This window comes from Neopelma chrysocephalum, unplaced genomic scaffold (genome assembly GCF_003984885.1).
Source record: "Neopelma chrysocephalum unplaced genomic scaffold, ASM398488v2 Primary Assembly neopelma1_82, whole genome shotgun sequence".
Lineage (NCBI taxonomy): Eukaryota > Metazoa > Chordata > Aves > Passeriformes > Pipridae > Neopelma > Neopelma chrysocephalum.
This window is the reverse complement of record NW_020897744.1, coordinates 572,242-598,962: the sequence shown is the minus strand read 5'-3', so window position 1 is coordinate 598,962 and position 26,721 is coordinate 572,242. Positions and strand designations below refer to the sequence as shown.

Sequence of the window (26,721 nt, the reverse complement as noted above, 5' to 3'; positions counted from 1 at the left end):
TCCCCTTTGGCTTGAGTTTTGATGCACCAGACCCAATAGGTTGTTCCTTGTTTCCCTGTGAGAATGAGGACAGGAACAGCAAGACGGAGAAGAGCACCAACTTCTGTGGGGGCTGCTGATGCCTCCCTGCTTTCTGTGCAGCATGAGTTGGGAACAGACCTTCCTCTGGACTACACTGACCAAAACAGTTGGGTGTTTATTCATGCAATGATGCCACTGCCTCAAGTACCATCATTCTGTCACTCTCCTCCTCCAGACCTGGGCACTGAGGGCTGACTGAGCCACTGAGACCTTTGTCCCTGGACACAGACCTCCAGGCTCACGGGAGCCTGGTTAGGGGGATATGTAAGTCCTTACCTGGGGATATCAAATTCTCATGTGCTTCTCAGCAAGGTTTTGCTCTCCAGAGCCCTCTTGCGAGTGGCTTTTGCTCTGTGAGGATCAAAGAATTCATCCAATTTCTCATTCAAGCTGTATGCCAAGGCTGATAGGCATCAGCTTCATTATATAATATTAGGTGATTCAGGTTGTAAATGGCTTGTAATGCCAGCGGAGACATGAAAGGTCCCTTGTGCAGCAATAAGGGCTGTCAGGCATTCAGGAAATGTGTGTGTAGCTGTGGTCCTGCCCACTTCCTAAACACAAATCAATAGCAAGGAGCATGTGGTGAACTGGAGGGGAAGCTGTGGGGTTTAAGACTGTGTGTGTGAGGGAGGGGAGGAGAGAATTTCCAATCTTGTACTTGGTTACAGCTGCTTTCCATGCCACAGAGATTGGGTTTAGGATTCAGAGGAATAAAAAAAAAAACATTCGGAAATATGTCTGCGGGTCATGAGGTTTGATTTGCCCTGTGCAGTTCTTTCTCTGGAGTCAAGGACTGTGCTGTAGGTTTGCCTTTGTCTCATGTCCACATAGATCTGAAGCAGCTTCCTACAGTGAATAGTTCTCCAGGATAAATAAGAAAATTGTGCCGTGTTTAGGTTTCTAAGGAAAGCAAAACAGAACTCTTGGGAGAGGTGTTTCTCACCCTTCTCTCTCCCAGGGGCTCTGTGGCTCTGGGGAGTTACCAACACCACTTTTTTTTTTTTCTCTCTCTCTCTCCTTGTTTCAGAAAGTTTGCACCAAGTGTGGAATAGAAACCGTTGGAGCCCAGAAACGTCCTATTTGGTTGTGCAAGATCTGCAGTGAACAGAGAGAGGTAAAATACAGCTGTGGAGAGATGGGGCTCAGCAGCTTTCACCTGCCTGCCCCAAGTCTGCGCAGAGCCTGCCTGAGCTCTTCCCTGTGCCTGGACACTTGTGAGGCAGCTTGGGATGGGGTTTGGGAGGCTTGGCTGGAGGCCAGGCAGGCTCAAACACACACAGTGGTGACAACTTTGGTTTATGAGGGGGTGGAGGAGAAAAACCTCACTGGCACCTGGAGCCTGTATGGCTTTGTGGAATTTTTCTAGCCATGGCCATAAAGAGACTGTTACCTTACACTCTTTCCCTCCTGGCTCTGTGGCAAATAAACTTGGCTAAATGGTTTTTTTAATGCAGCTTCAGAGATGTAGAGCGTAACTGCAATATTTGTCCCTCTAAAAATAACTAGGGTTGCAGCTTTTAAATCTGTTTTCCTCCCTGCCTGCAAAATCCCATAACTTGCCAGTGTGAGACTTATAACGCAGGTCTCTAGGTTTTTATATCCTTCATCCTCGACTTCACACTGCAAAAAAGTAATGGGCTGCCTCAGTTCTTGTCTGCCAGCCAGCATCCACCAACATCAGGGCTCGCTGCTCTGTGGTGAAGTCTACGAATTTGTTCTGTGATCACAGACAGATTTTCACTTGTTCCCATCAATTTATTTTGCTCTTTTGCTTGTGGTCCTTGAGCATCAATCCAGTGCAGCTGTTTCTGACCAGCACAACCGAGTGTGTGACCTGGGTGCTCTGCTAAATCAATTTTTGAGGCGTAGTGACAGCATTTGTGCAGGTGTTAGAGAGGCAGAAATTTTTTATTTTTTTATACTAGTTGCAAAAACTTAGCATTGCTTGGGTTTTCCACTGAAGGGGATTGTTTGTGTGGGAGCACTCGCAAAGCCCGTGTTCAGGCAGGATGAGGGACACATAACTTTTGAACAGCAGTGTGGGTAGGGCAGGCAGAGCTCCTTGGATTTTGATAATAATTTGATACACTGAGTCATCCAGATGTTTTGAATTCTGGACAGAGATCCCAAAATAGAGAGTGAGGCAGGTGTATGTATTTTCTGTGCTCTGCAGGGAAATGCGTATGGGACTAAAATTTACTTTATTTCTTTTGGTCCATTTTTTTCTGTGTTTTTTGGTTTTTATTTATCTCAGTCTGTACAACTGGGTTTTTTTCCTATTTCTTCAAAAAACAATAAGGAACCCTGGTCACTGGACAGAGAATATTACCTGTGGCCAGTGTGTGAGGGTACAATAACCTTCAGCACTAGCTCTCTCTGTGAAACCTGAGATAAAACCAAAGTGCTTTCCTGATGAAAATGGATGGAACTTTCCTTCTTAGACTAACTAAAATATAGCCCCATCTTGCCTGCCAGCTCTAAGCTTCTGCTTTGTTTTTCCATTCTCTTTAAGGTCAGTTCAGGTCTGTCTCCTTTCTTGTTTGTGATGGTGCTGGTGCCCTGAACAGGAGAAGGTTGGAAGGGTCACAGTGTGGACACACAGCCAGACATCAAGTCATACGTCCCCTCTGTCTTCCCCCATGCCCTGCCTTTATTTTGAGGGAATTGGGAATTGAGAAATAGCAGAAGCCTTGAGGCATGTCAGCCAGGGCAAGGAAGTTGAGGCAAATCAGAATAAATGCCTGGAAAGTGACTTTGATCAGTGGCTTTGGTGAGTGGCTTTGGTCTTCCCTAAGTGTGTGAGGAAGAGATGAGGCTCTTGGGCCTCAGGCTGATGGCTGGTACAGGTGCAGTCTCTGAAGCTGGTTCAGGTGTAATGGTATTACTGGGCATGCACTAAATTAACAGGTTTCTTTTAAGAGCTTGTGTTCACAACCAGTGCCTTGTTGGTGTCTGTTTCTGTGGTCTGACTCTCTCTCGTGTTGCCTTCTGCTCTGGACCAAACCCATTTGGCCGTGCTCTTTGCTGCAGGTGATATTTGCTGTCGACGAGTGCAGATGGATGTCTGCTCTTTGGGATCATATTGTCTCATTTCTGTCTAAACCTCTGAATCCCACATGTGGTGATTAGGTATCAGCCCCATTTTATTTCCTGGAGTCCTGGCAGAGAGCTTCAGGAACGCCCTGGAGTGCTTAGGGTTGTGTGATGGAGTAACAAGTCCATATCACCCTTCTTCTCTCCCCTTGTTGGTGCACAGTGTGACTGAGCAAGGTTCTCCTTTAGCCAACCCAATATGGACTTAAGGAAGGCTGATCCCAGGCCACAGAGCTCTGGCAATGCCTAAACTTGACCACTGTAGTGGGTGAGTGTTTGCTGCTGGTGCAGTCCCCCTCCCCAGGTGTGTGATGGGATGTGGTGTTTCCAGGTGAGGTGATTCCCTCCACATCAGCGCTTTGATCACTGTCTGATTTTCTGAACCACTGCTCAAGCTATTTGGGCATGATATTGGTGAAGCTCTTGACTCTGTTAGTGAGAGACTGCCAGGCACTGAAGTGGGAAAGGGAGGTCATTCGGAAACCCAAGTGGACTAAATGGTGTTGGCTGGAGTTAATCAGCGTCATCTGGCTGGAAGGAGAGCCTTGGACTCTAATTGTCCCCTTTAGCCTCTGCCGTGCACTGAGTGAGCACTTGTGTCCCACCAGGCTCTCGGGCCAGGATGATGGGGTTGGACATTCCCATGTACCAGCTAACAGCTGCAGTGTGGGGCATTGTTCCTGCATGCCAAAGCTTTCATCCTTCCACCTTCCTTATTATTATTTATCCCTGCAGGCTTGGTTTGAACCAGCGTAAGTTTAGTGACATGTGGCAGTCGTCTCCCCCTTTTGCCATGTGGACAGAATCTGAGCTGGCTCCAGTGATTAAATCATCACTTTGCCTGGGTCAAATGAAGACCAAAGCAGCAAGCTGTTGTTTAGATGAGTTCTTCAGCTGGAATCGAGTGCTTGCTGTCCACAGATCCCTTTGGGAATCCCAGCCTGAGCCACTCAGAGGTGTTCCGTGCTGCTTTCTGTTTCCTTGAAAACCTCCACTGGGAAGGCTGTGCTGCATAGCGATGAGGAACAACTTGCTCTGACACCGTCTTATTTCTGGAGAGTGGAGGCAGTTAATGGGCTCTGCGTGCTGCTTGGCATCCCAGTGATCCAGAAACAAAGCAGAGCCTTCGGCAGCGCTGGATGGGCACAGGGTGAGGGTCTCCAAGGGGCCAAGAGGAGCTGGGAGGAAAGTACTGTATTCTAACACGGCCAGGACCTGACAGGGCCTGGATGTTCCTCCTGGCAAAGAGAGCATCCCCAAGGACCCTGCATCAACAGTGCATCTCTTCTTTCTGAAATAAGATAGAGCTCACATGCTGTAGGCCAGAACTGGCCTGTTGGGAGATTCCACTTGTCCCAGGTGTTTGCAGAGGCAGCTATGGAAAACCCTCTTTTGTTCTTCCAGGATTCTGTGGTTGTTTTTCTTTGCAATGTCTTCAGAGGTCAGTGGAATTAAAGCAGATGTGGATTGTGATTTAGTGTTCCTGCAAGCAAGGGTAGAAACAAATTTGATCAAGCTTCCATTCAGCTTTGAGGGCAAGACTCTCCCTTCCTACTTCCCTCCTCCATGTGCTGCATCACCTCTCTTGGCTTTGATCTTGCTCTGCCTTTCTGAAGACAGCACGGAGGGCTGATCCTCCTTGGGGCAGTCCTGTTCCTGCCTGTGTATAGAATCCCATGGCATGGTAGGGGTGCTGATCCCTGGCTGCAGCAAACACTGGCTGTGGGTTTGCAGTGAGTCTCTTTGCTAATGTGGCAGTGAAACACCCATGGGAATGAGTGCAGGGCAGAAAGGGAGCAGGTCCTCCGGTGAAACGGGCTTATTGCAGCAGCTGTCAGAGGAGCAGGACTTGCCTGGGAGGAGCAGTGGTGGATATATATACAGCTGGAATGATTCCCTGCTGCCAGGCCTCTGGCAGAGCACGTGAGCTTGATAACAGCTTGGGCAGCAGTGCCCATGCTGAATTAGTCGCGTGTGGCTGGATCCTGCCTGTCACCTCCTGGCCTGAAGGGGAAAAAGGGACCTGCTGTGCTTTGTCAAATCCCTGCCCAGCCGCTTAACTCTCTGCACAGCCTTGTTTTGACTGATAGCACCTGGTTCTGCAAAGCACCTTCCCGAATTACCCCTTTTTAGATATATATATTATTTTTTATATATCCATAATTAGCGATGCTATCATCGTAATTAAAATCCTCTTGGAAGCATTCTTGCACATTTACATTTGAATTGACACATCCAAAATTGTAGCGATAATGAAAGCGGTTTCAGAAGAGTGGGGGGAAAGCTTTTTTTTTTTAAACTCCATCGAATATGAAAGAGAGTGTCAGCTATCAGGGACCTGTTAAAAGTTTTAATTTGCCCCCTCTGCTTCACTTTCCTTTTAATTTCTTCTCCTTCACTAAGCAGCGTTTTCATGGCTGGCTGCGTTTCTCAGTTTATCACAATAAACCATGCAGGGGAGGAACATCACCGCGCCGGAGGAATGGGAGTCGTCTCCTCCCCTTTTGCCCCCAGGGCTTCCCTTTTCACATACACACTCATACCATTTTGAACATTATAAAGCAACATAGCCCAGGGTTATTCCTGCCTGGCATGATGATTTCTTGGCAAAACACCACACTGATGGAGAGGAGTGTTTATTTTGGGTGACTCTGGATTGAACCGGAGGGATGTGCACCTGTTTGCAATTGAAAGAACTCATCAATAGCCTCTGCCATATTATTTTGGGGGTGGTGGCAAGTAGTTAGACTCAAAATAGTGTCCTCTAGAATAGAGCCACAGGGGAAAAAAAGAGGCCTGATTGAAAGGGGAATGATAAATTGTTGAAGGCTGGCAGCCACTGCAGCTTGAGAAGCGTCGGGGTCAGGGGTGCGATAGATTTTGCTATTCCGGAAACAAAGCTTGGAATAGTAATTCCACTGCCTTTTAATTTTCTTCATCCTCAAGTGCTGAATGTGGGAGTTGACAACAGATTGCTGTAAATAATGTAATTGGAAATCTCTGTGTTATGGAAAAGCAGATGAATGCAAATAACGAAGCTGAAGAGCGCTCGCTCTTTCTCCCTGCCAGCGGTTTGCAGCGTGCCAGAGCCGTGCTGGAGAGCTGGGACAAAGTGGGTGTGTGGGCATGTGCTGCCTGCAGGCGATGGCAGCGAGGTGCTCCCGGGGTGGCTGCGCTTTGCAGGTGCCTTTCTCTTCACTGTAACCCACGAGAACCTGCTCCCCCACCTTTTGGGGGGTCGAGCGGTGTTGCTGGTGTCAGCATGGGAAGCTAAAGGTAGTGGTTTTCCTCTCACCAAGCCTGTACTGCTGTGAAGGAAAGGGCTGCAGGATGAGAACAGCGACCACGTGGCACAAGCAGGAGGTGGTAGAGCAAAATGTGGCTTTGCAGCAAAAGCAGCTCTGTTTAGGGGACGTGGTTTGGTGAAGAGAACTCTAGGGGGGCCGGAAGTGTTTGTTATGATTCCTTCAGCTGTGATCCCATCCCTTCATCAGCAAGTCATAATGTTTTCCCTGTTTAGGAGCTTGTTTTAGCACTTGTATGCTCAGAGAAGTTTGAGCAGTAACATGGGTTTCACCAGGGCCCAGCAGTTCTCTGTTAGGTCCCATTTACAGGCTGCACTTGAAAGTGCTCGATAAAATACACATCTGGTTCTGCATTTCTCATCCTATAGCTGTAATGATGGCTTGATGCAACTTTAATAGGAATAATATCAGGGTTATAAAAGGCATTGAGCTCTCTGGACTTGTCATGGCCATGGCTGTTAAATTGGTTTGAAGTAATAAAAGGAGTGTGGTGCTGAATAGCTCTCCTCACCTGCTTTGCTTTGGGGTAATTTAGGTGTCAAGGGAGGCAGAAGGACAAGGAGCCTGAAGGGAGTTGGTGTTTAGTGTGGATTTTGGTTGTGTTGGGCCAGTTTGAGCGCAGGGCCACGGACAGATGGTGAACTGTGGTGTGGCTGCTCTGTCCTGAGCCACAGGCAGGGCCACCCCATCCTGATCTGGAGTAATGCAGATACTGATCTTTACTCCCCTCTGTTGAGCACTCAGAGCAAGGGATGATCAATGTTCCTCAAAATTGAGTTGTTGCAAGAGACTGGAAGGGGCTGGCTGGTGAAACTCCAGCTCCACCCAAACTCAGGCTGCTGTGGGGCACGGGACTGGTGGGAGCAACGTTCTGTCCTCCTTGGCAAGGGTCAGCTCCTGCTAATAAACAGGAGTTTTATTCTTGGAGCGCCATTACAGATTTATTAATTTAAAATCAAGCAAGAACTTTGCTGTCAGGCCACTCTTGAGATCAGTCAAACTGCCATCAATAGCAGTCAGCAGCATCGATCTGTTTTGATGCATGGGTACTAAAACTGACCCTTGTGCCCATGTGCAGAACAGAACGTGATCCGTGGTGGTTTGGGATGGGCCGTGCTGCTAAACCGGGGTGGCAGAGGGACTGAATTCATACAGGGGAGAGCGTCTTGCTGCAGCTGTTTTAGAGCTGATCTCAAAATTATTTCAGTGCTGCTGTAATAAGACCAAACTCTATTAGAGGCACCAATTTAAAGCGAATATGTATGCAGAGAATCAATTTTATACTACTATTACCACATCAGAGCTGGGTGTATTATATCATTAACTCTTTCTATAACGACTTGCTTTGGGATAGTGAGAAACCTGGGGGCGACCAGCCTTTGTTGCAGCAATCCGTGCTGTGTCTGATTGGTTTTATGGTGTGCCTAAATTGTAGTTCGCCTGAAGATAATAGGTCTCTCCAGTGCTTCAAATTAAATTACAGATGTTGCAAGGTCTGTTCAGAGAACGACTGTACCAGAGGGTTGTTTCCTCCCCAGCAGTTTATAGAGGGAAGGTGTGTGTGCCCCAGCTACTCACTGAGCATCAGGGGATGGACAACCTGCCCTCCTCAAGCCATGGCACTGCTTGGGGTGCAAACCCCGTGCCTGCCACAGTCCCTGTGCTCCCACTGTGTCCTGTGTGTGCAGCTGCTCCCAAAGCCTCCAGCCTTCCTCTCATGAGGGAGACCTGGGCTTACCCAGGCTGCAGCTCCTGCATGGTGCATCTTCACCTGAGTTGCAGTGGGCTGAGCTCTATACAGAGCTGTCCATCCCAGACTTAAAAAATATATTGCATTTCCCAGTTCTTGGGTTTGCAGGGATAGAAGAGCCTGTTGCTCCAGGGTCTCTGTGCTGTTGTACACACTGTACCAAAAGCTGTGCAGTCCCATGTGCTGGCAGAGGGGACAGAAGGAGCTGTGTCAGCTTGTGCCTTGACTGGCTGGGTCACTGTTTTGGCTGTAGGCACAGTGGTGAAGGAGCTGGTAAAGTGTCCTGCCTGCCAAGACCCCTTCTCTGTAGAAGAACTTGCAGTCTTGGGAAATTGGCTTCCCAGCTTTTTGCTTGGATGTGAGGCTCACCATCCATCTGGGTTGTTACACACCAGGAAAATGTTGGTGTAATTGTAGGGTGCTCTCACCTACTGGTCTCTAAATCCTGCTGTGGTGCACAAGTGTCTCTCTTGCACTCTTATAACTGATGTGTGTGCTGGGTCATACACACTCTGCTGTCTTCTGCTGGGTGCTCTTTTAAAAACCTTACTCTCAGGTTCCCCCCTGAGTTCAAATTGCTGTCACTTGGCTTTCAAGACCCCAAACACAGAGATTTGAACTCTCTGTGTTGATGGCTCTGAACAAGGAACCAGGGAGCAATCTCCTCCCATCAGTGAAATGGGACCTCTGGTGTCCTGCTTTTTGTGCCTGCATGAGGTAAACTCCTGAGTGCCAGGTTTTGTCACTGCCCTCTGATTAAGCCCTAAATGCAAATTACAAATGTATTGCTGCAATTAGGGGTATCTTCGTTTGCACCCATTGCCGTAATGGTGATACTGTTTGTGAAATGCTTTGGGAACTTGGAGTGAAAACACTGATCTTCTCTCTGAACAACACTGCAAGGTTTCTACCTCCTTGCATGAAATAAAAAATGATATTTTTACTATATTAACGTATTTTTGCCGTGGCTGTCTCATTAGCTCATTATTAGACTGCTGGAAGGCACGAAAGAATTAGGTTTGTGGAGGCCATTTCTCCTTGTCTGAGCTGCCACCCTTTTCCCTTCCTCTGGCTCGCATCAGGCTTTATATTAAATATACTTAATAGAGCACCTTCATCATAAGCTGCATTAAAACTAAATTGGAGAGGAGAGGCCGTTCTTACAGGAGATATTACAGTTTAGTGCTCGCAGTCCATTTCCTGCTCCAGGTTCAGGTTATTTGAGTGTTGTTCTTCTCGTCCTGGGGTTTTCAGGCTCGTTAAATGATCTGGCTTGGCCTGAATTGCTCTGTGAGATGAACACTGAGGTTGTGCCATTCGGTACAACACGAGGGGACATTTCTGCTGTCCCATTCTCCAGCTGTTGCCAGACTTTGACTGCCAGAAGTAAAGCAACCCAGGCTGAGGGACACATCCCAGGAAGGAAGAGAGACTTGTCAGGGCTTTCTGTTCCTCCAGCCAGCGCAGGGCTTGTTTCACTCTAAGCAGAGCATGTGCTTGGGGCTGTTGCCACTCATGGCGCCCGGCCTGCTCTCTCCAGGGTGCTTTTCTTTTTGTGTATTCCCAGTGGGAGACCAATAGACGCAGAATCTGAACTGCTGAACTTAGTGCAGGACAGGGATCTTCATCCCAGTGTGTTAAGTCTAGGAATGTGTATTCCACTCAAGTACAACATCAGAGAAACATTCAGTCATGACCTGGAGAGTATAAGAAGCTCTGCACGATCACCTTCTGCTCCTCCTTCAATCTGTGCCTGCTGCTCATCCACATTTGTAATTTTTTAGTTGTGGGAGAAGGACTGAAATAAAGCTGGGCTGACAAGGATTGGGGAGGAATTTGGGATTCTGTGGTAGATGCAGATTGCAGGGGAACTGTTGGGCTCTGTGAGCTGGAAGGGTTGACTTCCCTGTGTTTGAGTGGGGTCCAGGTAGCTCACAGGGAATGGCTGGGCTGAGCTTGGTGGGGAGCTCATTTTGTGGTGGTTGTGCTCTCTTGCTGTAAAAACCCAGGCTTAAGGTGTTGTGTCTCTGTCTCTGGCAGGTTTGGAAGAGGTCTGGGGCGTGGTTCTACAAAGGGCTGCCCAAGTACATCACGCCTTTGAAGAGCAGCAGCAAACCCATAGAGCTGCACTCGCAGCCGTGGCAGAGCGAGCCGGCCGGGCTGGAGTCGGAGAGCGTTGGGACCAGCCGATCCTTCACCTGGGCCAGGGGAAAAGGTGGGTTGTCTGCTGCCCAAAAAGGCCCCAAAAGCAGGTGGGAGAAGGACCTGGCTTCTACTGTGGCTAGAAGGATTCAGCTAATAGGGGAGGCCCTCTGTTAGAGGTGAGGGTTATCCCACAAGGTGTGGTGTGCTTCCCGTGTGGGCAGTGCTGGGTTTTTATGCTGTTTTGTATGTTTTTTCGAGGTTAAGTGCAGGGCCCAGACTAGTCCCAGTCCTCCTGAACTCCTGTTCCTTCAGTCTCTCCCTGCTTTCCTCCATTCCTTGCAGCTCCCGCTGTTTTTCTGGGACTGCCAAGGGAGGGATGAGCCGTGGAAGAGGCATCTGTCTGCAGTCACAGCCCAAAGAGCTGCTCCTGCTGAACTCCTTGGGATTGTGCCACTGATGGACATTGCTGTGCAGCCAAGGCTGACCAAAGGCTGATCTCATTCCTCCCTCCTTGGGGCTGCTTGCTCCTTGCTTCTGCTGCTCTGCAGAACATCCCTGGGCAGATCCTCCAAGTTGCTTTGAGATGAGTTAGAAAATAACACCGTCAGCATCTCCCTGGGGATTTCCTGGGGCCTGGAGCAAGTGGGCAGAGACATTCTTCTAACAGGCAGTGGGTAGGAGTGAACTGCTGCTGGCTGTGTCCTTTTGTGCCTGACCCTCTGAGCAAGTGTCAGGGAAGAGTGACCTCTGTCCCCAGGCCTTGGGGAGGAGGCTGAGGTTTGCAGCATGGAGAGCTCAAAGCTGAGCTGTCCTTTAAATGTCTCTTGGAGAAGCTGTTGATTAACTTGGCCCTGTGCAGGGCTGAGGCCAGAGCACTGACAAGCCTGAAGGTTTATTAGCTTCAGCACTCACATCTCTGTTCTTTGGGGGAGACCTTGATTGAAGTAGACCATTGTATCGCATCTTGGATCGCTGCCGTGTCAGATCCCATTCACAGCACTGCCTTGTAGGGCTTTTCCTCCCCCTCTCTTCCATCTGCCCACCCAGTTGTTGCTCACACACCCACCCCAGTGCTGTGCCCAGAGCCAGCAGGGAGGACACAGCAGCTCAGCATTGAGGAGCCAAGTGCTCGGGGTCGTCAGCACAGCAGTGGCTGAGTGCTGCAGAATTAGAGCTGCTGCCAGTCTGCTTTGATTTCTCCTCCTTTCTTTCTGGTGTGGATTAGCAGAACTCTCTCCCCTTCTTTTGCTGTTAGATCCCCTCAGTTGGAGAAGTCCTCTTCAGCAAACGAGGCGTGTGCCCTCTTCCACTTACCAGTGGTGCAGGGGGAAATAACCCTTTAATAAAGAGGGCTCAGGAGACTTGGGTTTACAAACCTTCTTTTCAGGCCCCAGCTAGGAAAGTACTCCCAGCCCTACTGTAACTTTTGTAATTAAAGACAAATTAGATCAACAGTAGATGGTTGTGCTTCCCTCCAGGAGATGCTCAGAAGGAGTTGTCTTAGCAAAGAGACTGATTGATGAGGTTGTTTTTTGTTAACGTGATACAGAAAACATTAGGAGTCAAAGCCTTTCAGCCTAGACCTGACCTGCTGTTTAGTTCAGCTTTTTAGTTGAGTTTAGTTTTTGGAGAAGGCCTCCCCATAAATATTGGCAAGGGCAGCAGAGGAGCAGGGGGAGGACAGCAAAGTGACCTTTGGTAAGCTTTGATGTGGGTGACGAGCTGCCTTTCTCCCTGCCCTGCGATGTTTGTCTGGCTGTTGTTTTATGGGTTGGATAATACTAATTTATGGCTTTATTTTCTGGTGCTTTCTTTCCCTGTTGCCCTTCTCTGTTAGGCTGCCTGTCCTCTGGACAGCTCTCAGTGGGCGCTGCGGGCTGTAATTCATCTCTGGAGCTGGGAGCTCGTACACCTCGCTCCTCCATTTAACTCCTTTTCCCCTGCCAGTGCTGAGGCTCCTGCTGTTTGTCCTCCCAAAGCTCTGCCGTGTGCAGGGCGGCCGCCTTCCCCCGTGGAGATGTGTATCCATGATTTTGCCATTGTGAATCCACAACTGGGCCTGGACTGAGCTTTCCGAGGCCGTGACTAACAAGGCAGCCTGGCTCACCCCTGCCTGGCTGATAGCATTTGTCAGCTCACACCTTGTACACCCTCATCCAAACACATCCTTTCAGCACTGAGGAAAGCCCTGTTGCTTGTTTGGCAGGATGTTCTCGGGAATGAGCTCTGGCATTTAACATGCCTGCCTCTGACAGGCTGCTCTCCGTGGGGTTTCCATTATCTTGGAAACCATGTTTAACCCCTCCACTCACTTCCAACGTGCTGAAGGAGCCGTCTCTGAGCTACTGAGGGATTCGAGTCAGGTAGGACCAGCACAGGCGTAGCCAAGTCCTGCCACAAGCCCTGGACATCCTCTATGCCAGGAGCTGCCTTTCAGCAGGGATGGGACAAACTTCAAGTGTCCCTTTTCCCCCCTTCAAAAGCAAGGGATTAGTGCCAGGCCCTGGGTACTGACTGCTCCCACTGCAGCGGGACCAAGGAAGCACAGGAATGTACCTCTTGGAAAAAAAGCCAACCCCACAAGGATGAAGTTTTATTTTTGCACACCCAAGTGTTTCTCTTGTGCTCACGGACACTGGGATTTGCTGTTGCCTATAGTTTTTCTGTAATAAACAAGCAGTTGCCATGGGAACTCTGCTATTAGTTAAGGCACAAATGTATTGTCACGGGGAGAACAGCAGTAATATTTCTTGTGCTGGGGAACAGCTCTGCTCCATGTGGTGGAATGTGGGTGGGATTCTGCACTAGGTCAGGCAGGACAGGGCGTCAGGGGATGGGGAGCAATAGCAGCAGGGCTTTCCTTCTTCCAAACTCTGAGTTCTGCAGAAAAAAATGGAAAGCATCGGGGTGGGAAAAAAAAAAAAGTGTGATCCCTGAGCTGTTGTACTGTTTGGCATGAGGGCTGCCTGCTGCTCTGCTCGGTCTCTGTGTTGCCAAGCAATGCAACATGCTGGGCTTGGTGCTGGTGGCGGCACTGGACAGTGACTGAGCAGGGGGGTGCCGTGAGTTCATCCAGTGTCTGTGTGCTGGAGGCCAAATCCCTGAGTGATGGAGCAGAGAGGAGTGTGCTGGGGCATGTCAACAGCTTAGCAGGCCACCAAGGGGGGTCCTCCAACTTGCCAACAACTTTGGACAGTGACAAAGCTGCAACTTGTGCTGTTCCTGGAAGGGAGAGCGGTTTAGTCCAGTCCCCTCCTCCTGCTTAGGGATGATCCTGCAGCTATGGGCAGTGCTGGGTGTGATCCAGTGCAGGAGCTGCCCTCAGTGAGACACTTGGGTTGTGATAATACTCATCGTCTCTGACTCTTTCACCCGCAGGGTCCAGAGGGTTGTGTGTGCCAAGGATCCGGGTGCCGCAGGGGATCCGTGTGCTCAGGGGCTCGTGCTCAGCCCGCTCACCCGGTGCCTCTGGGCTGTGCCGGGGGTGTGTGGCTGCTGAAGCTGTTGCTGCAGGGTGTCCTTGTTGCTTTTCCTGTGTTTTTGACAGCTGCAGGAAGCGCCAAGTGTGGTGTGTGCCGGGGCTTAGCTCTGCCCTGTGCCGGGCAGCAGGAGGGAGCGTGGCTGGCTCTTCCCAGCGCAGCCCTGCCCGTGCCAAGCGCACGCATTGACTAACAGAGCTCAGCCCCAGCCAAATGCTCCTTCTTCCCAGCCTCAGCACATCCTCCCCCCACAGTCCTCTGCTGCTGGGGTTAAGTGCAGCCAGCAGCCCTCCACCATTCCCTGTGGCTCTCTGTGCCACAAGGCTCCGGTCCCTCTGGCTTGAGATTGAGCCACGGGCCATAGGGGTCGTGGGCTCTGCCAGCAGCTGCAGGGCTTCGGGCCCTCGATGAGTGACCCATTCCCTGTGGGAATACTGCTTTTCTAGCAAGTTTTATCTCAGCATATTTTTTTTATGAGCTTTTTTTCCAGTCAGCTGGAGATAGGGATAAATCTGTTCCCTTCTCTCAAAGTACAGCTGTCCAACGACTCTTATTGATATATCAGCAACTGCTGGAACACCAGATTTAATACTTCTGGGCTCTGGAAAGTGCCAGCAGAAGGTCTGGGAGCTTTGGATGAAGAATTACCTTAAAGGGAAACATTGGTGCAGTGAGTAAAATACACTCTTATTGGCAGCAGAGGAAATGAGAGCAGACAGGGCTGCTCCTGTGGTGCGAGTGCCTTCGTGCCATTAATATTTTCTTCCTCTTGTGCTGGTTCTCTCTGAACTACTGAATGGCAGAAGGGCAGGCAGCTAAAGTCACCTCCACTGATTCACTGGGGCCTTCTCCAAATAAATCCTGACTTCCAGCATTTTGAGAGGATTCATGGAGGAAGGAGCTGTTCTAAAGCAATGGATTTTATGCATCTCTGCGGCCAAGAAAAGGATAATGACCAAGTGGAACAGGAGTTCATCTTCTGAGGGAGTTGAGCAATGGGATGGTCAAAATGACTCTTACAGCTGAGATTTGGATTTTATAGTGAAAAAAAATGCATTCTGGTATGTATGGGTTGTTATTAACAGTTTTTATATATAATCCCCTGCCTCTCCCAGGAAGTTTTGGGGAAGGAGTGAAGCTGTTGTTAAGACAACAAAGCCAGACCTTTGCTTTGAGGACTCTCAGCCAGCATTGCAGCCCCCCAGTTTGTAACAGGGCTTCACTCCCTGCCCAGCTCAGCTCCACAGCCCCTTTCCCTGCAGGTGAGAGGTCCCATTCCTGATGATGGTGGGAGGGGAAGACTGGGAGTGCAGGAGGAGCCAGTGCCAGGAAAAGGCTGCACAGGAGTGGGTGTGCATGGGGAGCTGCCTGCAAGGGCAAATTCAATAATGCTGTGCAATAACACTGGCAGCCAACTTTAATATCCTCAGAGATCTTAACTCCAGAAAAGTGCTACTTTAGGTATTAATTTTTTTTTTTAAATAAAATATTTTGTGTAGTTCAGATCCCTGCCTGAATACAGGAGTGTCTGTAGAGGTCCTTGGCAGAAACGTTTGACAGCTTGTGCTCTGTGCAAGAGGAGGGATACCTGTCCTCCTGCCCTGGGGAGCGCTAAAGGGATCGTGAACTACGCGTAGTGAATTTTAGGGCTGATACAGAGAGATGAACTGACAGCTCTGTGTTACCCCGTGGTTGTCACCTTGTACCACTGCACCCACGTTCCTCCTGCACTGTGAGTAACACAGAGCGGGGGCAAAGTGGTTTCTTCAGTAGCAGAGCAAGGAACTTGTTTCTCACATGAATGTGAGCTTATAAAGACATGCTGATGAGTCTAAAAAAGTAGTTGGAGCTTCATTTTTCTACAGTAAAGGCTGTAGGTTGCAGTGTTGCCTGTTCTATTATCCCACATGGGTCAATATTGTTCTTTCTACCAGGAGTTGTGACCTGCTGTTTGAGATGACTTTTGAGCTGCCAGGAGAGCTGGCATCTGCCTGGTCAGATAGAGAAGTGCTGTAGGTGCAATGCCTCAAACAAGAGACAGTTGTTTTCCCATTACCTTCCTCCTCAGCCCCATCACTTCTGTTTTGAGATCAGACCATTACAAAAACCCAGGAGCTGGGGAAAAAAAACCTTTCTCATTTTACCCAGAGCAGCTGGCAGTTATCTTTTACACAAGTATAAGCAGGAGAGGTGCTTGCATAATTGCATGGAAAAGTGGAAAGAACCTGCCAGTTTGGGAAGCTGTGTTTGGCAAAATAAGGCTCCTTCAGCTCTTGTGGAAACTATGAAGGGTGGAAAGCAGCCAGGACCAGGGCCAGGATTCAGGGAGAAGAAAAAAATGAATGAAAAAAAGTGGTTTTGAAATGGGAGAACAGTCTCCTTGAGGAAGAGGAGTGACACTTACCTTTTAAGCTTTGGGGTCATAGGAGTAACATAGTTCTGGGCAGTTTGCTGATAGGGATGATTTGATGTGCTCAGTATTTATCTGGTGTTTTCCTCTTGGATCCTGAAGCCTCCACAGAGGTTCTGCTACACTTGAAGTGCAGCTTGGAGCAAGGCAACCCCTCTCCCCACATTACCCAAGCGTGGAGGCTCTTATGGTGCAGCCAGGACCCTTCCACCTGCAGCTGAGCAGGATCCAGCCTCGTACCCAGTGTCGCTTTGTGTGGGAGACAGAAAACATCAGGAGCAGGGGGCTTGCTGGGGTGCCAGCATAGGGGTCAGTGGGAACAGAGCCCAGTGCCCAGGCCAGCCACACCACAGCAAAATGTGGCACAGGAGCACTGTGGTCCCCATGGTCCCAGTCAGGTTTAGGAAAGAAGCACCGGTGGTGTTGTATCTGCTGCAGGAGCGTGTGCAGTAGAGTTATAAATCATCTGTAGAAAGTAAAACCACACCATGCTTGAGAGGCAGAGTGAACAGCTGTGGGGGAACTGCAGGTAGGGCTCCTTTTGGAGAGGGGGAACGTGATCAGCGAGTCAGCGTTTGTTCGTGTTTTATTTGGGTCCATCTGGCACCCTCTTTGGAAAGTGTTATGAACATTGTGAGTAACTGTCTCTCTCCTCTCCTCCTCTTGATCTTTCCTGCAGTGGTTTCTAGTGACAGTGAGAGCGACTCGGAGCTCAGTTCCTCCAGCCTGGATGACAAGCCTGTGCCTGTGGGGTCAAAAGGCTCACAAGGGAGAAAGCTCCAAGCAGGACTGGGTGAGGAGTTACTGTTCCTTGTGGCTGGAGGGCGGGAATTGTAAAGTGCTTGAATGTTTGCCTCTCAGTACTGGGGGTCTTGGCTCAGCCACTTGCCTGCCCTAGTGGCTGTAGCTGTGCCAGGTGAGGGTCTGATCCTTTCTCACTGGAATTGTATCAATGGGTCAAACAGGTGGAGGGTCATTCCATTGCTTGCAGCCTCTCAGAGCCTGCCCTTGTTGGGAGCTGCTCCCGGCTGCACATCTCCGGCCAGCTCCTCACTCCTGGCTTTATAGCACTGGAATTGCTGGTGCCATTTTGGCAGCAAAGCACAAGAGCTGGGTTTTGACCCTGCTTCCTGAGGGAGCCTGGCTGGGAGCGGGGAGGCTGCTGCTCTCTTAGGATCTACACTCACTTCTTACTCCCTCAGCAGCATCTCTGTGTGTCCCTGCAGTGCCCACCAGGGAGCCCAGCCAGGCCGTGGGCAGGGCTCTGGGCAGCACCCACTCCCTGATGCTCTCGGGGAGCCACAGCAGCCTGGGCAGTGAGCAGGGGGCCGAGCTCAGTGCCACGGAGAGCTGCCACAGCGACCACCCGCCCGACGGGCGCGACAGCGACGCTGCCACCCGAGCCCCTGGTAAGCTGAACTCCTCTCTGGGCACATCCCTGCTTTCTGGGCTGACTTCCCTCAAAGCACAGCTTTCTCAGAGGCACAGCTGGCAAAGCTGTAGCTCGGGATCACCTTTCCCTGCTGCTTTTTTTCGTGGCAGATGCTGTGACAGCCTTGCAGCTCCTTCCCTCTTCCCCGAATGCAAAGTCTCTTCTGCGACATGAATAATTGTCTGGAGTGGGAGCTGCACCCGCGTCCAGGAGCAGTCAGAGGCTGGATCTGTCCCCCTGCAAAGGCCTGGAGCTCCTCTCTGTCTTGCAGAGCCAGTGGAACAGATTGAGCTTCTCCTGAAGCAAAGCAGGAGTCCAGCAGCTTTATGAGACTGAGTAACATTTTCCCTGAAGTAAGGTGGCTCTTTAAGCCAAGCGTGGCTCTTCCCAGAACTCTGCAGTGCAAAAAAAAGACACTTTTTCTCCCTCAAAAACCTCAGAACAATTAAGTGACTGGAAAAGCAGAGGCTGCTATCACATCTGATCAGGAGCAGCTGAAAGAGATGCAAATGTGTTCTCTCTGCAGTTCCCACTGATTTATTCACTAACCCCTCAAGTTATCGTTTAGTGCCACTCCCTCCCAAGCCTTCCTGCCCTCTGAACTGCCTCTCCTGTTGTTCCTGAGCCAGGTTTGTGCTGGGCATGTTGAGGAATAAATTGGATTAGGGAGAGCAGGTTTATCCTTCAGTGCAACATGGAGTCATAGTCCCCCCTTTCCCAGCTTCCTGCTAGAAATAGCTGGCATGAAATTGTTTCTCTGCTCTTCCCTCCCTCCCCAAGTTTCAGGGATTTGCAGTTTTCTTCAATTTTAGTTTTCACAAAGCAAATCAAACAAGTGATACTTCTGTTCTGTCCTTCCTCCCTGTGGATTATGGTGCTGCCCTGGACTGGGTGTTTTATTTTAAGCTGCTCTTGGCTGTGGCATTAGAGACGGCGGATTCCCGTTGTGTGTTGGCTCTGCTGCCTGTGGAACAGAGCAGCAGGTTGTCCTGTGGGATTGAAATGGATGCAGGTGGACAGCAGGTGTGACCCCTTGGGTGCTTCTTTTTGCTGGTGCTGCGTGGCCATGCCAAAGGCTGGATGGATGCGCTCAACGGTGTGTTTGTACTTGGCACTTCAGAGCTTCTCTGCCTGCTGTTGGAACCAACTTCTCCCCAGCCATGATGGTGCAAACAGTGTTTCAGAGGCAAAAAAATGGCCTTTTTCCTGCCAAAAACTTCATATGCAAAGTTTGGCACAAGGGGTCAGAGCTTTCCAGTGGGATCTCTCCGTGTAGGCGAGGGAGAGCTAAAATTGACAGGCAGCATGGACACATATTTAAAAAATGAAAACTGTAGCAGTCTCATGAGCCCAGTTAAAGTAGTCCCTGAGATGTAGAGAGGATCCTGTTAAGGAAAGGTTAAGCCAGGTTGGCTGACTAGGGAGTAGCTGTAAAGATCTTTATTATGTCTGGGGTCATTTATTTCCCAGTCTTCCTGCAGAAGGGGCTGCTTTGTTCAGACAAGAGCCCTGGTAAGAGGGCTCTGTGGCCCCCTGAGGGAGGCAGGAAGTTCTTCATGATAGATCCCTTTGGATGTCACTCTGCCAAAAAGCAGGGGCTGCTCTTGCTGTTCATCTCTCTAAGGAGGGGTGGAGTCGATTGGTGCTGGATGTCAGTACTGGCAAAACCCTTCACAGCATCTCCCTGCCTGTGGGGCAGTGCCCAAGGTCTGCCCTGACCCAAAAGCAGAGCAAGGGACAAGGATCCTTTGTCATTTAAATTGCTGATCCTCAGCTGCAGAATGGGGACATTGAAAGAAGATTTTGCTGTAGTTTCTCTGAAGGGCTCTGCATCTTTATAACACTATGTCAGGAGCAATTTTTACTTTATATTATCACCTCAGGTGTTGTTCTGCCGGTGACTTTCTTTCTGCTTCTTTTTCTCACCTCTGCTCTAATTCCGCTCTCGAGTGCGACTTTGCAGAGCACTTAAGCATCCTTAAATCCCAGGCCACGTCCAGAACAGGGAATTAGGGAGTGGTGCTGCAAATGCTGCTGCTCTCACAGTCCTTAGCTCTTTAAGCCTGAAGGCCAAGCCGGCAGCATGGTCCGTGTGGCCAAGGGAAAACAAGGAGCTGTTAAGAGGAGGTTGTGGGTTTCCAGCGCGTTGCTCCGGCTCCGGCTGGGGTTTGGTGAGGCAGATAATGAAGCCTGGGGTTTGTCATAAAATGACTCATTGTCAGAGCTGCACTGGGATTTAGGCAACCTCAGCCCATGAGCCAAAGTTTCAGAAGAGCGGTGAGTTGAGAGGCTGCCAGTTTTATTATTTTTTCAGCCACCTGCTCTCAAAACCCTTTCAAAAGCATCCTTTTCTGAGGGACTGGTGTTTCTTCTTCTGAAGCTCCAGTTCCTGGAGGTGCCTGCTCTGACGTGATAGCTTTTAAGAGGAAGGTCACGCACTCATTTTCCTGAAGCAAGTTTTATCCTAAAGAAAATTAAATTTGCACACGGGGAAGAAGCACAGTCTTCCTTTTTTCCCCTTACTTGCTCCCAGCTAGGGAGGGGTGACTCACCTTGTTCTGGCTGTACTGCTGATGTTAAGAGGTGCCTCAGTTAAAAGAGAGCACAATCCTCACTGTTGTTGATTATGACATTTTGATTAAGGAAAGGGAATACTAAACAGAATGAAACAAGGAAATAATCAATATCTTACAGTGGTTTTCATTAGCCCGTGAAGAGTTCTTAATGGAGATAACATGTTTGAGCTTGGGGCTGCTGCAGGGGGTAAATTAAGCAAAAGACATCTCTCCTCAGATCAGTAGCAAGTTCTGCATTGATGGGTCCCAGTTAATGGGGTCCTCAGTGTCCTGCGAGAATCTTGTCCCAGAAATGGGTCAATCCTGTTTGCCATTCCATGGGTCTCCTGAACAGCTTGCTGGTAGGGGGTGGTGGATGAGCCTGACATGGGCTGTGGGGCTGGAGAAAGCTCTAATTTCTGCTGAAAACAGGAGGTTCGAGAAACAGCCGTGAGAGAAGCTAATGAGTGAGTAGCATCCATCTGAGTGGAAATCACAGTCTCCCCATCTCTGCTTGTTTGCCAGTGTGTTGTCTAAATCATTAATACTTAAAGAGCGGTGCAGCAGCTGGCGGTTAAACAGAGCCACGTTAAACAGTGGTGGGGCTGAGCCTGGGAGCTGAGAACATGATGGCAGTGCCTGGTGGGCTGTAGGAAGTGTTGTGGTTTGCAGTGAGACCTGCTGAAGGACCCCCAGATGTCAGCAGGTCCAGCCTGGACCCTTCTCCCAGGGTGCTGAAGCTGCAGCTCCTGGATACCTCCCTTTAGCTGCTTTGTAGCTGTTGTGCTGGGAGAGGCTGAGCAGAGCTGAGAAAAGGGCCTGGAGCCGAGGGAGACGGGCAGGGAATGCTGCTTCCAGCTTTCTTAATTTTAGGAGATTTATGCCCTGTCCTTCAGGAATTGACTGGATTTAGAAATGAGGTGGTGTCACTCCGTGGCTCAGTGCCTCCTCAGCTGAGGTAGGCATCCACTTTTCTCATAAATATGCGAGCTGTTAATACACGAGACAGGCAGAGCCATTTGGCATTATTTTTGTGGCAGGAAATTCTCAGGGCATCTTTGAAGTTAAGGCATTAACTTCTATTTTCCCTTCCATTTTGTTTCTCGAATGTCTGTTTTGCTCCCTCAGGGATGATGGGGAGGTAACATTTTGCTTCAGTGGGGCTGACTGCTCCCTTCCATGTAGGGAAAAAAATTCGTCCTAACAGTAATTAGGCTCTAAATGGGATAGTAATTTCTGTAATGACTTTCTTCGTGACAGTCTTTGGGGAGCTGACTTTTGTTTTCCTGTGCTTGGTGAGAAAGTTGCTTGAATGTTTTCAGGCTGCTCGCTCCCTTATCCACGTGATCCACAGCCAAACAGTGTGGTCTGCCAGGGCTGGCTTTGCCGAGGAGGATAAGTTGTCTGTCTTCCACAGAGTGAAAAAATTGAATTGTGCCTTCATGGCTGAGAAGCTTTTGAGCTGTCTCTGCCTCCTCATATCGGTACCGCAGAGCACCGAATGGTCCTGCTGTATTTATAAATAAAACATGTCTTTGGGTAGTGACAGCGTTAGGGAGTGATTCAAGGTTTGCATTCCAGATACAAAGCGTTTGTAAATATGAACCTTGGGAGAAGCGTGTGCCCCCTTCCATGTTTTAGGGAATTAAAATATTTTCATCCTCAAGTGGTAGAACCAAAACACTTTCAGCTCTTTTAAGCCCGCCTTGAAGTTAAGTGAATAAAGGCTGGAGTTACTAAAAAATAAATTACTTTCCCTATTTCTGTAATTCTTTATGGAGTTTTAAATTGAAGGCTTTTTCCTTGAAAATAGAAGGATGACAAAGATTCATTTTCTTGCCTCTTTCACTCAATATATCTGGAAACAAGTCTGCTGGTGAAGATGAAACTCCTATTTTTGTGCCTTCTTTCACATTGCAGAGGTCTGTTCTTTGGTCTTTGATCAAACAGCCTGTCTGGCCTCCTGCCCCCCACCTCCTTAGACTTATTCTCTGCCCTTTGCAATACGTTTACTCCTCACGCTTCCAGCTTTCTATTCAGCATTTTGCACAAAGCACCAAGGGCAATAGTTGATGTCGTCTTTCAAAACAAAGCATAAAGGAAAGAGCAGGGGAAGTCAGTAATACAGAAGTTAAAAGTCTGGGTTTTGGAGTCTCTGTAAACACATTGAGAAGTTTTATGGCTCGGGAGGTTATCTTTCAACTGGGATGTCAGGCAGCAGCTGGTGGGAGGAATTTGTCGGACTCCTTGTGCCTTGAACATTTCACATAAATGCAGTGACTCTCCTGTCTTTTCTCCAAGAGGAGAAGCAGCGTGTCCCAGCAGAGCCTGAGTTTTGCCAGGGGTGCTGAAGTGATCAGCTCAGGTTTGTCTGGTTGACATGTGCCTGAGTGCCTTCAGTGGCAAAGCACGGCTGTCCTGAGCCCATCCCCAGCCATGGGAGTGCTGTGGCTTCTGTCCATGTTCCAGACACACAGAGGGCAGGAGGGTCACATGGAAGGTCTGCTCTGTCACCTGGTTTAGAAGTCCCTGAGGGCTGAGGCTTAGCTTTCTGTCTGACCTGGCCCTTTGGGAGATGCACATACCAGAGGACCATTTCTAGCAGTACAGCTCCTTTCTCCTTCTACCCACATTTCTTTCCCTGTGTCTTTTCTTTCTTTAATCAAGTTTAATGGACCCTTACTGCTGACAGAGTGTGGACTAATGATGCATAGATATTCCCTTTATTATTTGTAGGAAGCTCTTAAAATGGCACCGACCATGCAAAAGCAATGTAAAACAACTTTGTCAAGAATCTCCCCTTCACTGCTTTCCAAACAAACCTTTTGTCTTTATGTATTTTGAAGGCAAACGGCGTGTCCACACCAGAACACGATGCTGACGGAGGTGAAGATGGAGCTGCTTTGCCTGGATCCAACACTCACCCCTTGCCCACTCCTTAGACTTCGCTCCAGACAGCGACTGCTGCCGGTGGTGACTTTATGATTCCGGCTCTTCCACAGGCATTGGCAACACCTGGGAAAGCACCTGCCTGTCCTCCCTGCCTCACTGACCTGGTTTATGGCTTGGTCTGGTTTCCTCTCCTGCCGACTGACACCACTTTGGGGTGCTGTTCGGGGAGGGGTGCCCTGCTCTGTGGTGCTGCCGTGGGGTCCAGAGCCGTGTTTGCTGGAAGGGACACTCAAAGTGCCTGCTGGAGCTGAAGAAACGTGTGACACCTCCGCTGTTCTTGGCTTGCCAAGCCCAGCCCTGGGCTCAGCTCCTGTCCTTGCAGGCCTGGCTCTGAAATCTTCAGGAGAAAGGGAAATTCACCACTATGTCCCTGAAACAGGGCGTGAGGAGACTGTGGCCCTTCTGCTGCTTCTCAGCCCAGGGGTGGATTTCCCTCTGTGAACGCCAACAGTGGGACTGGGCTCTGATTTGCACTTGGCTCTCACAGGCAGGGTGTCACCCCTTGTGTTTACTGTCACTGTTGTTCTGGTTTGAGTTGGTATGAGTTTGGTGGGGGCATTTGGAATCAGCCAGTGGAGCTGAGATCCCGCTCACTTCCACTGCAGTCTCTCTCTGTGATGGGTGTCTGCTCAGGGAGACACTGGAGTAAGTAAAGAAACACTCCAAGAAATGTGCTATGATTCTTTTGGTCCTCCTGACTGTGCACTGAGCTTGTGTGTCCTGGGTGAGAGTGGTCCTTTGGCACTGGGATCATGGGCAGTGTGTGTTTGCTGCAGCTCCTGGTGGGAGAACACCCCTTACTCCATGGCCCAGTTGGCTGCCTTCGCATACCCGACTTGGATAAAAGCTTTCAAATTACTTCATCTTGTTAAGCTCTGCAGATTCTCCTCCCACCTGCACACCGTGTCATCTCTTGCAGGAGCAAGGGCCTTTATTTTACCTTTTTCCTGTAAGTCTTGAGTGTCTTGGCTGACTGTGATGGTGTCATCATGAGTCAGGCTGTTGAAAACTGCATGCCCTGGTCCTGCTTATTCTCCGCGATGGACAATTTCCCTCTAAGGCCTGACAAATAAGAAAAATCAAATTACCTGACATCTCTAGGGCAATTAGATCTTTGAAGACTTGAACAAAACCCACACTAGCCTGGTAGGAGTCTGTGGATTTTATTAAATGCTTTGGAGCTGACCTGTCTATTATGAAGAAACAAAGGATTCCAAAAAGTTCCCTCTGAAATCGTGGAGTTAAAGGCAATTTGTGCCCATTAATGTCAGTTTTTTCCCTTGGTTATTACTCTTTTGTTGTTCTCCTTTGCTGCTGGGCGCTTTGTGTGCATGTAGTGTATGTTCTTACAAATGGCTGCAGTATGAAGATAAATGAGATTGGGTGCTGGAACACTCTAGCAGGAGATCGGAAATCAATCCTTGGCTTTCTTTTTAAATGAACATGGTCCAGCAGAGGACCATTCCCTCAATGCTTTTCCAGTTAATGTGCTATGGCAGGTTGCTGGGAAAACGCTTCCAGCTCTTCCTTTGTGATCTGTTCTTGCCCTTTTACAAATGAAAACAAAACCTTTGTGGGATGGCAGAAAGAGGAACCACTGAATGTGGGCATCACAGTGTCGGTGTTGGAGAGACCAAGGGATGAGGTTGTTTTCCATGGGGGGATGCTTTATGGTTTGTGATCTGTGTTGTCAACCTGGCCACTGAAACTCGAGCAGCTGCATCTCTGGAAGGAGTATTGCCAAAATTACTAGCTATTTCTGAAAAAGTAACTCCAAATGTCAGCTTTTGCTGAAATGCTGGTCTGATTGCAGAGCTGGAGTCGTGCTGTTTCTCCTGAGAGCTGTAGGGTCTTCAATTTCAAAAGTGTTTTGCCACCCAAAAAGTCCTGTTTTGCCTTGAAGCTTTTGACAGAGCAAGTGAGGCTTGTCTTGCTCATGCTCTCATTTCTGCAGTGCCTCAGACAGCCTGGCCTGCCAGCCTAAGTTAATTTTATAGCAGAAGGAGAAGAAAAAAGACATTCAAAAATTGACTGTTTTCTTTAAACCTGTTACTTTTCTCTTCAAAAACTCTTGAGTTAGAAAGAGTTTTTAAAATGGAGCATGTCATTTCTAACTCTTCTTGTGTTCCTTGTGCTTCGTTCCTGGGCAGTGCAGGCAGGTCAGATGTGTTTCCATTCCCACTCTCACTTCCCACAGCCATTTACTGCACTGTGGATTGCCAGCTCTGCACAGGAACCTGGTGGTCCTCACTGGCTGGCTGTGCCACTTTGAGGCATGAGCTTGATTTTTAACTGAGACCAGGTTTTATAAAACACTCTCAGAGATAAATTTGGGACTGCTCTGGTACCAGTGAGACTGGAAACCTTTCTTTCTTACTTCTATATTTTAACTCCATGGGGTGATTCCACTTGAGTTCAAACCAGAACTGTTCAGCCATCTATGGAAAGACTCCTCTTGGGTTGAGGGAAGGATCTGGCCATGGAGAATGTGATTCAGGCACATCTGAATGTGATAGAGGAACATTTGCAGCTCTGTGCACTATTTTCTATTAAAGACCACTTTTTCCTTTGTGGTGTTACCCTTTGTTGTGTTTTGTAACTTTTGTTGGGATATTATCCTAAACCTGTACCAGTTGACTGTCTTTTGAGTTGGCTCAGTGTGAGCAAGAAAGGCTCAGTGAATGTGCTCAGTTTGCTCTGGTCATTTGTGTTTATTATTTTGTTGTTCTCGTCTCCATCCCTTACAACTTTTATGTAGTGTTTTACTACTGGAAACAATAAAGCTTTCGCTTAGTAACAACTCCTTGCCATTCTTGAAAGAGTAAAAAGGGTTTTTTTCCATTCCCAGCTTGCACATACTCTCCAAATCCTTGGGCTGGCTCCAGCAAGGAAAGAAAGTAATCCAGCCAGTGGAATAGTGATTCATGTGGCTGGAGTGTAATTGAATTCTGCACTTGAAAGTCTTCTTTTATCTTACCCCTCTTTAGTCCATTGTGCTGGTGCTGGGGGGGTCACAGGTCTGCTGCTCAGCCCCTCCATGGAAGGTTTTCCATGCTGTAACCACGAAGCATAAAGCAGCACCCATTGTGTTTCTGTCAAGTGCCATCCCCACAGGCTCCCAAGGCTCTCCACTCGCTCGTTTTTGACGATCATTTGATGCATTTTAACTTCGCCGACAGAGAAGTGTCCCCGCATTGTTCGCCGAGCGCACGCAGCCCTGACTGCTCCGTGTTCCCTTCCACTCTGCATTCTGCTTCAAGGTTTCAAATGGCTTTTTAATCTGTATTTGCTTCTCCCATTTTAGAAGAGCCTCCGTAATTGCTGCTGGGATTGTTCTGCTGGGGAGCTGCCATTAGTCCAAGGATGGAGCGTGTCAAGGACTAACCACCTCTTACATTGTTGTCATGGCAAGCTGAGCAGGGAAGGACGATCATTGTATGGGGAAAGTGGGTTGTGGGATCTCTCAGAGTCAAAAACGCTGGCCATGAATTGCCAAGTTTCCATGTTTGAGTTTTA

General features: G+C 49.0%; 1 protein-coding gene across 2 annotated transcripts in view; it reads left to right on the top strand.

The window, feature by feature from the left end:
- RPH3AL (rabphilin 3A like (without C2 domains)) overlaps positions 1 to 26,005 on the top strand; it is a 39,871-nt gene extending 13,866 nt beyond the window's left edge. For both annotated transcript variants that reach the window (XM_027690904.1, XM_027690905.1), the window contains 5 exons: positions 1,112 to 1,198; positions 10,273 to 10,447; positions 16,946 to 17,059; positions 17,493 to 17,675; positions 23,100 to 26,005. In XM_027690904.1, the coding sequence (XP_027546705.1) occupies positions 1,112 to 1,198; positions 10,273 to 10,447; positions 16,946 to 17,059; positions 17,493 to 17,675; positions 23,100 to 23,134 (594 nt within the window). In that variant the 3' untranslated portion in view covers positions 23,135 to 26,005. The remainder of the gene's footprint in view (positions 1 to 1,111; positions 1,199 to 10,272; positions 10,448 to 16,945; positions 17,060 to 17,492; positions 17,676 to 23,099) is intronic.
- Positions 26,006 to 26,721: the final 716 nt, after the last annotated feature.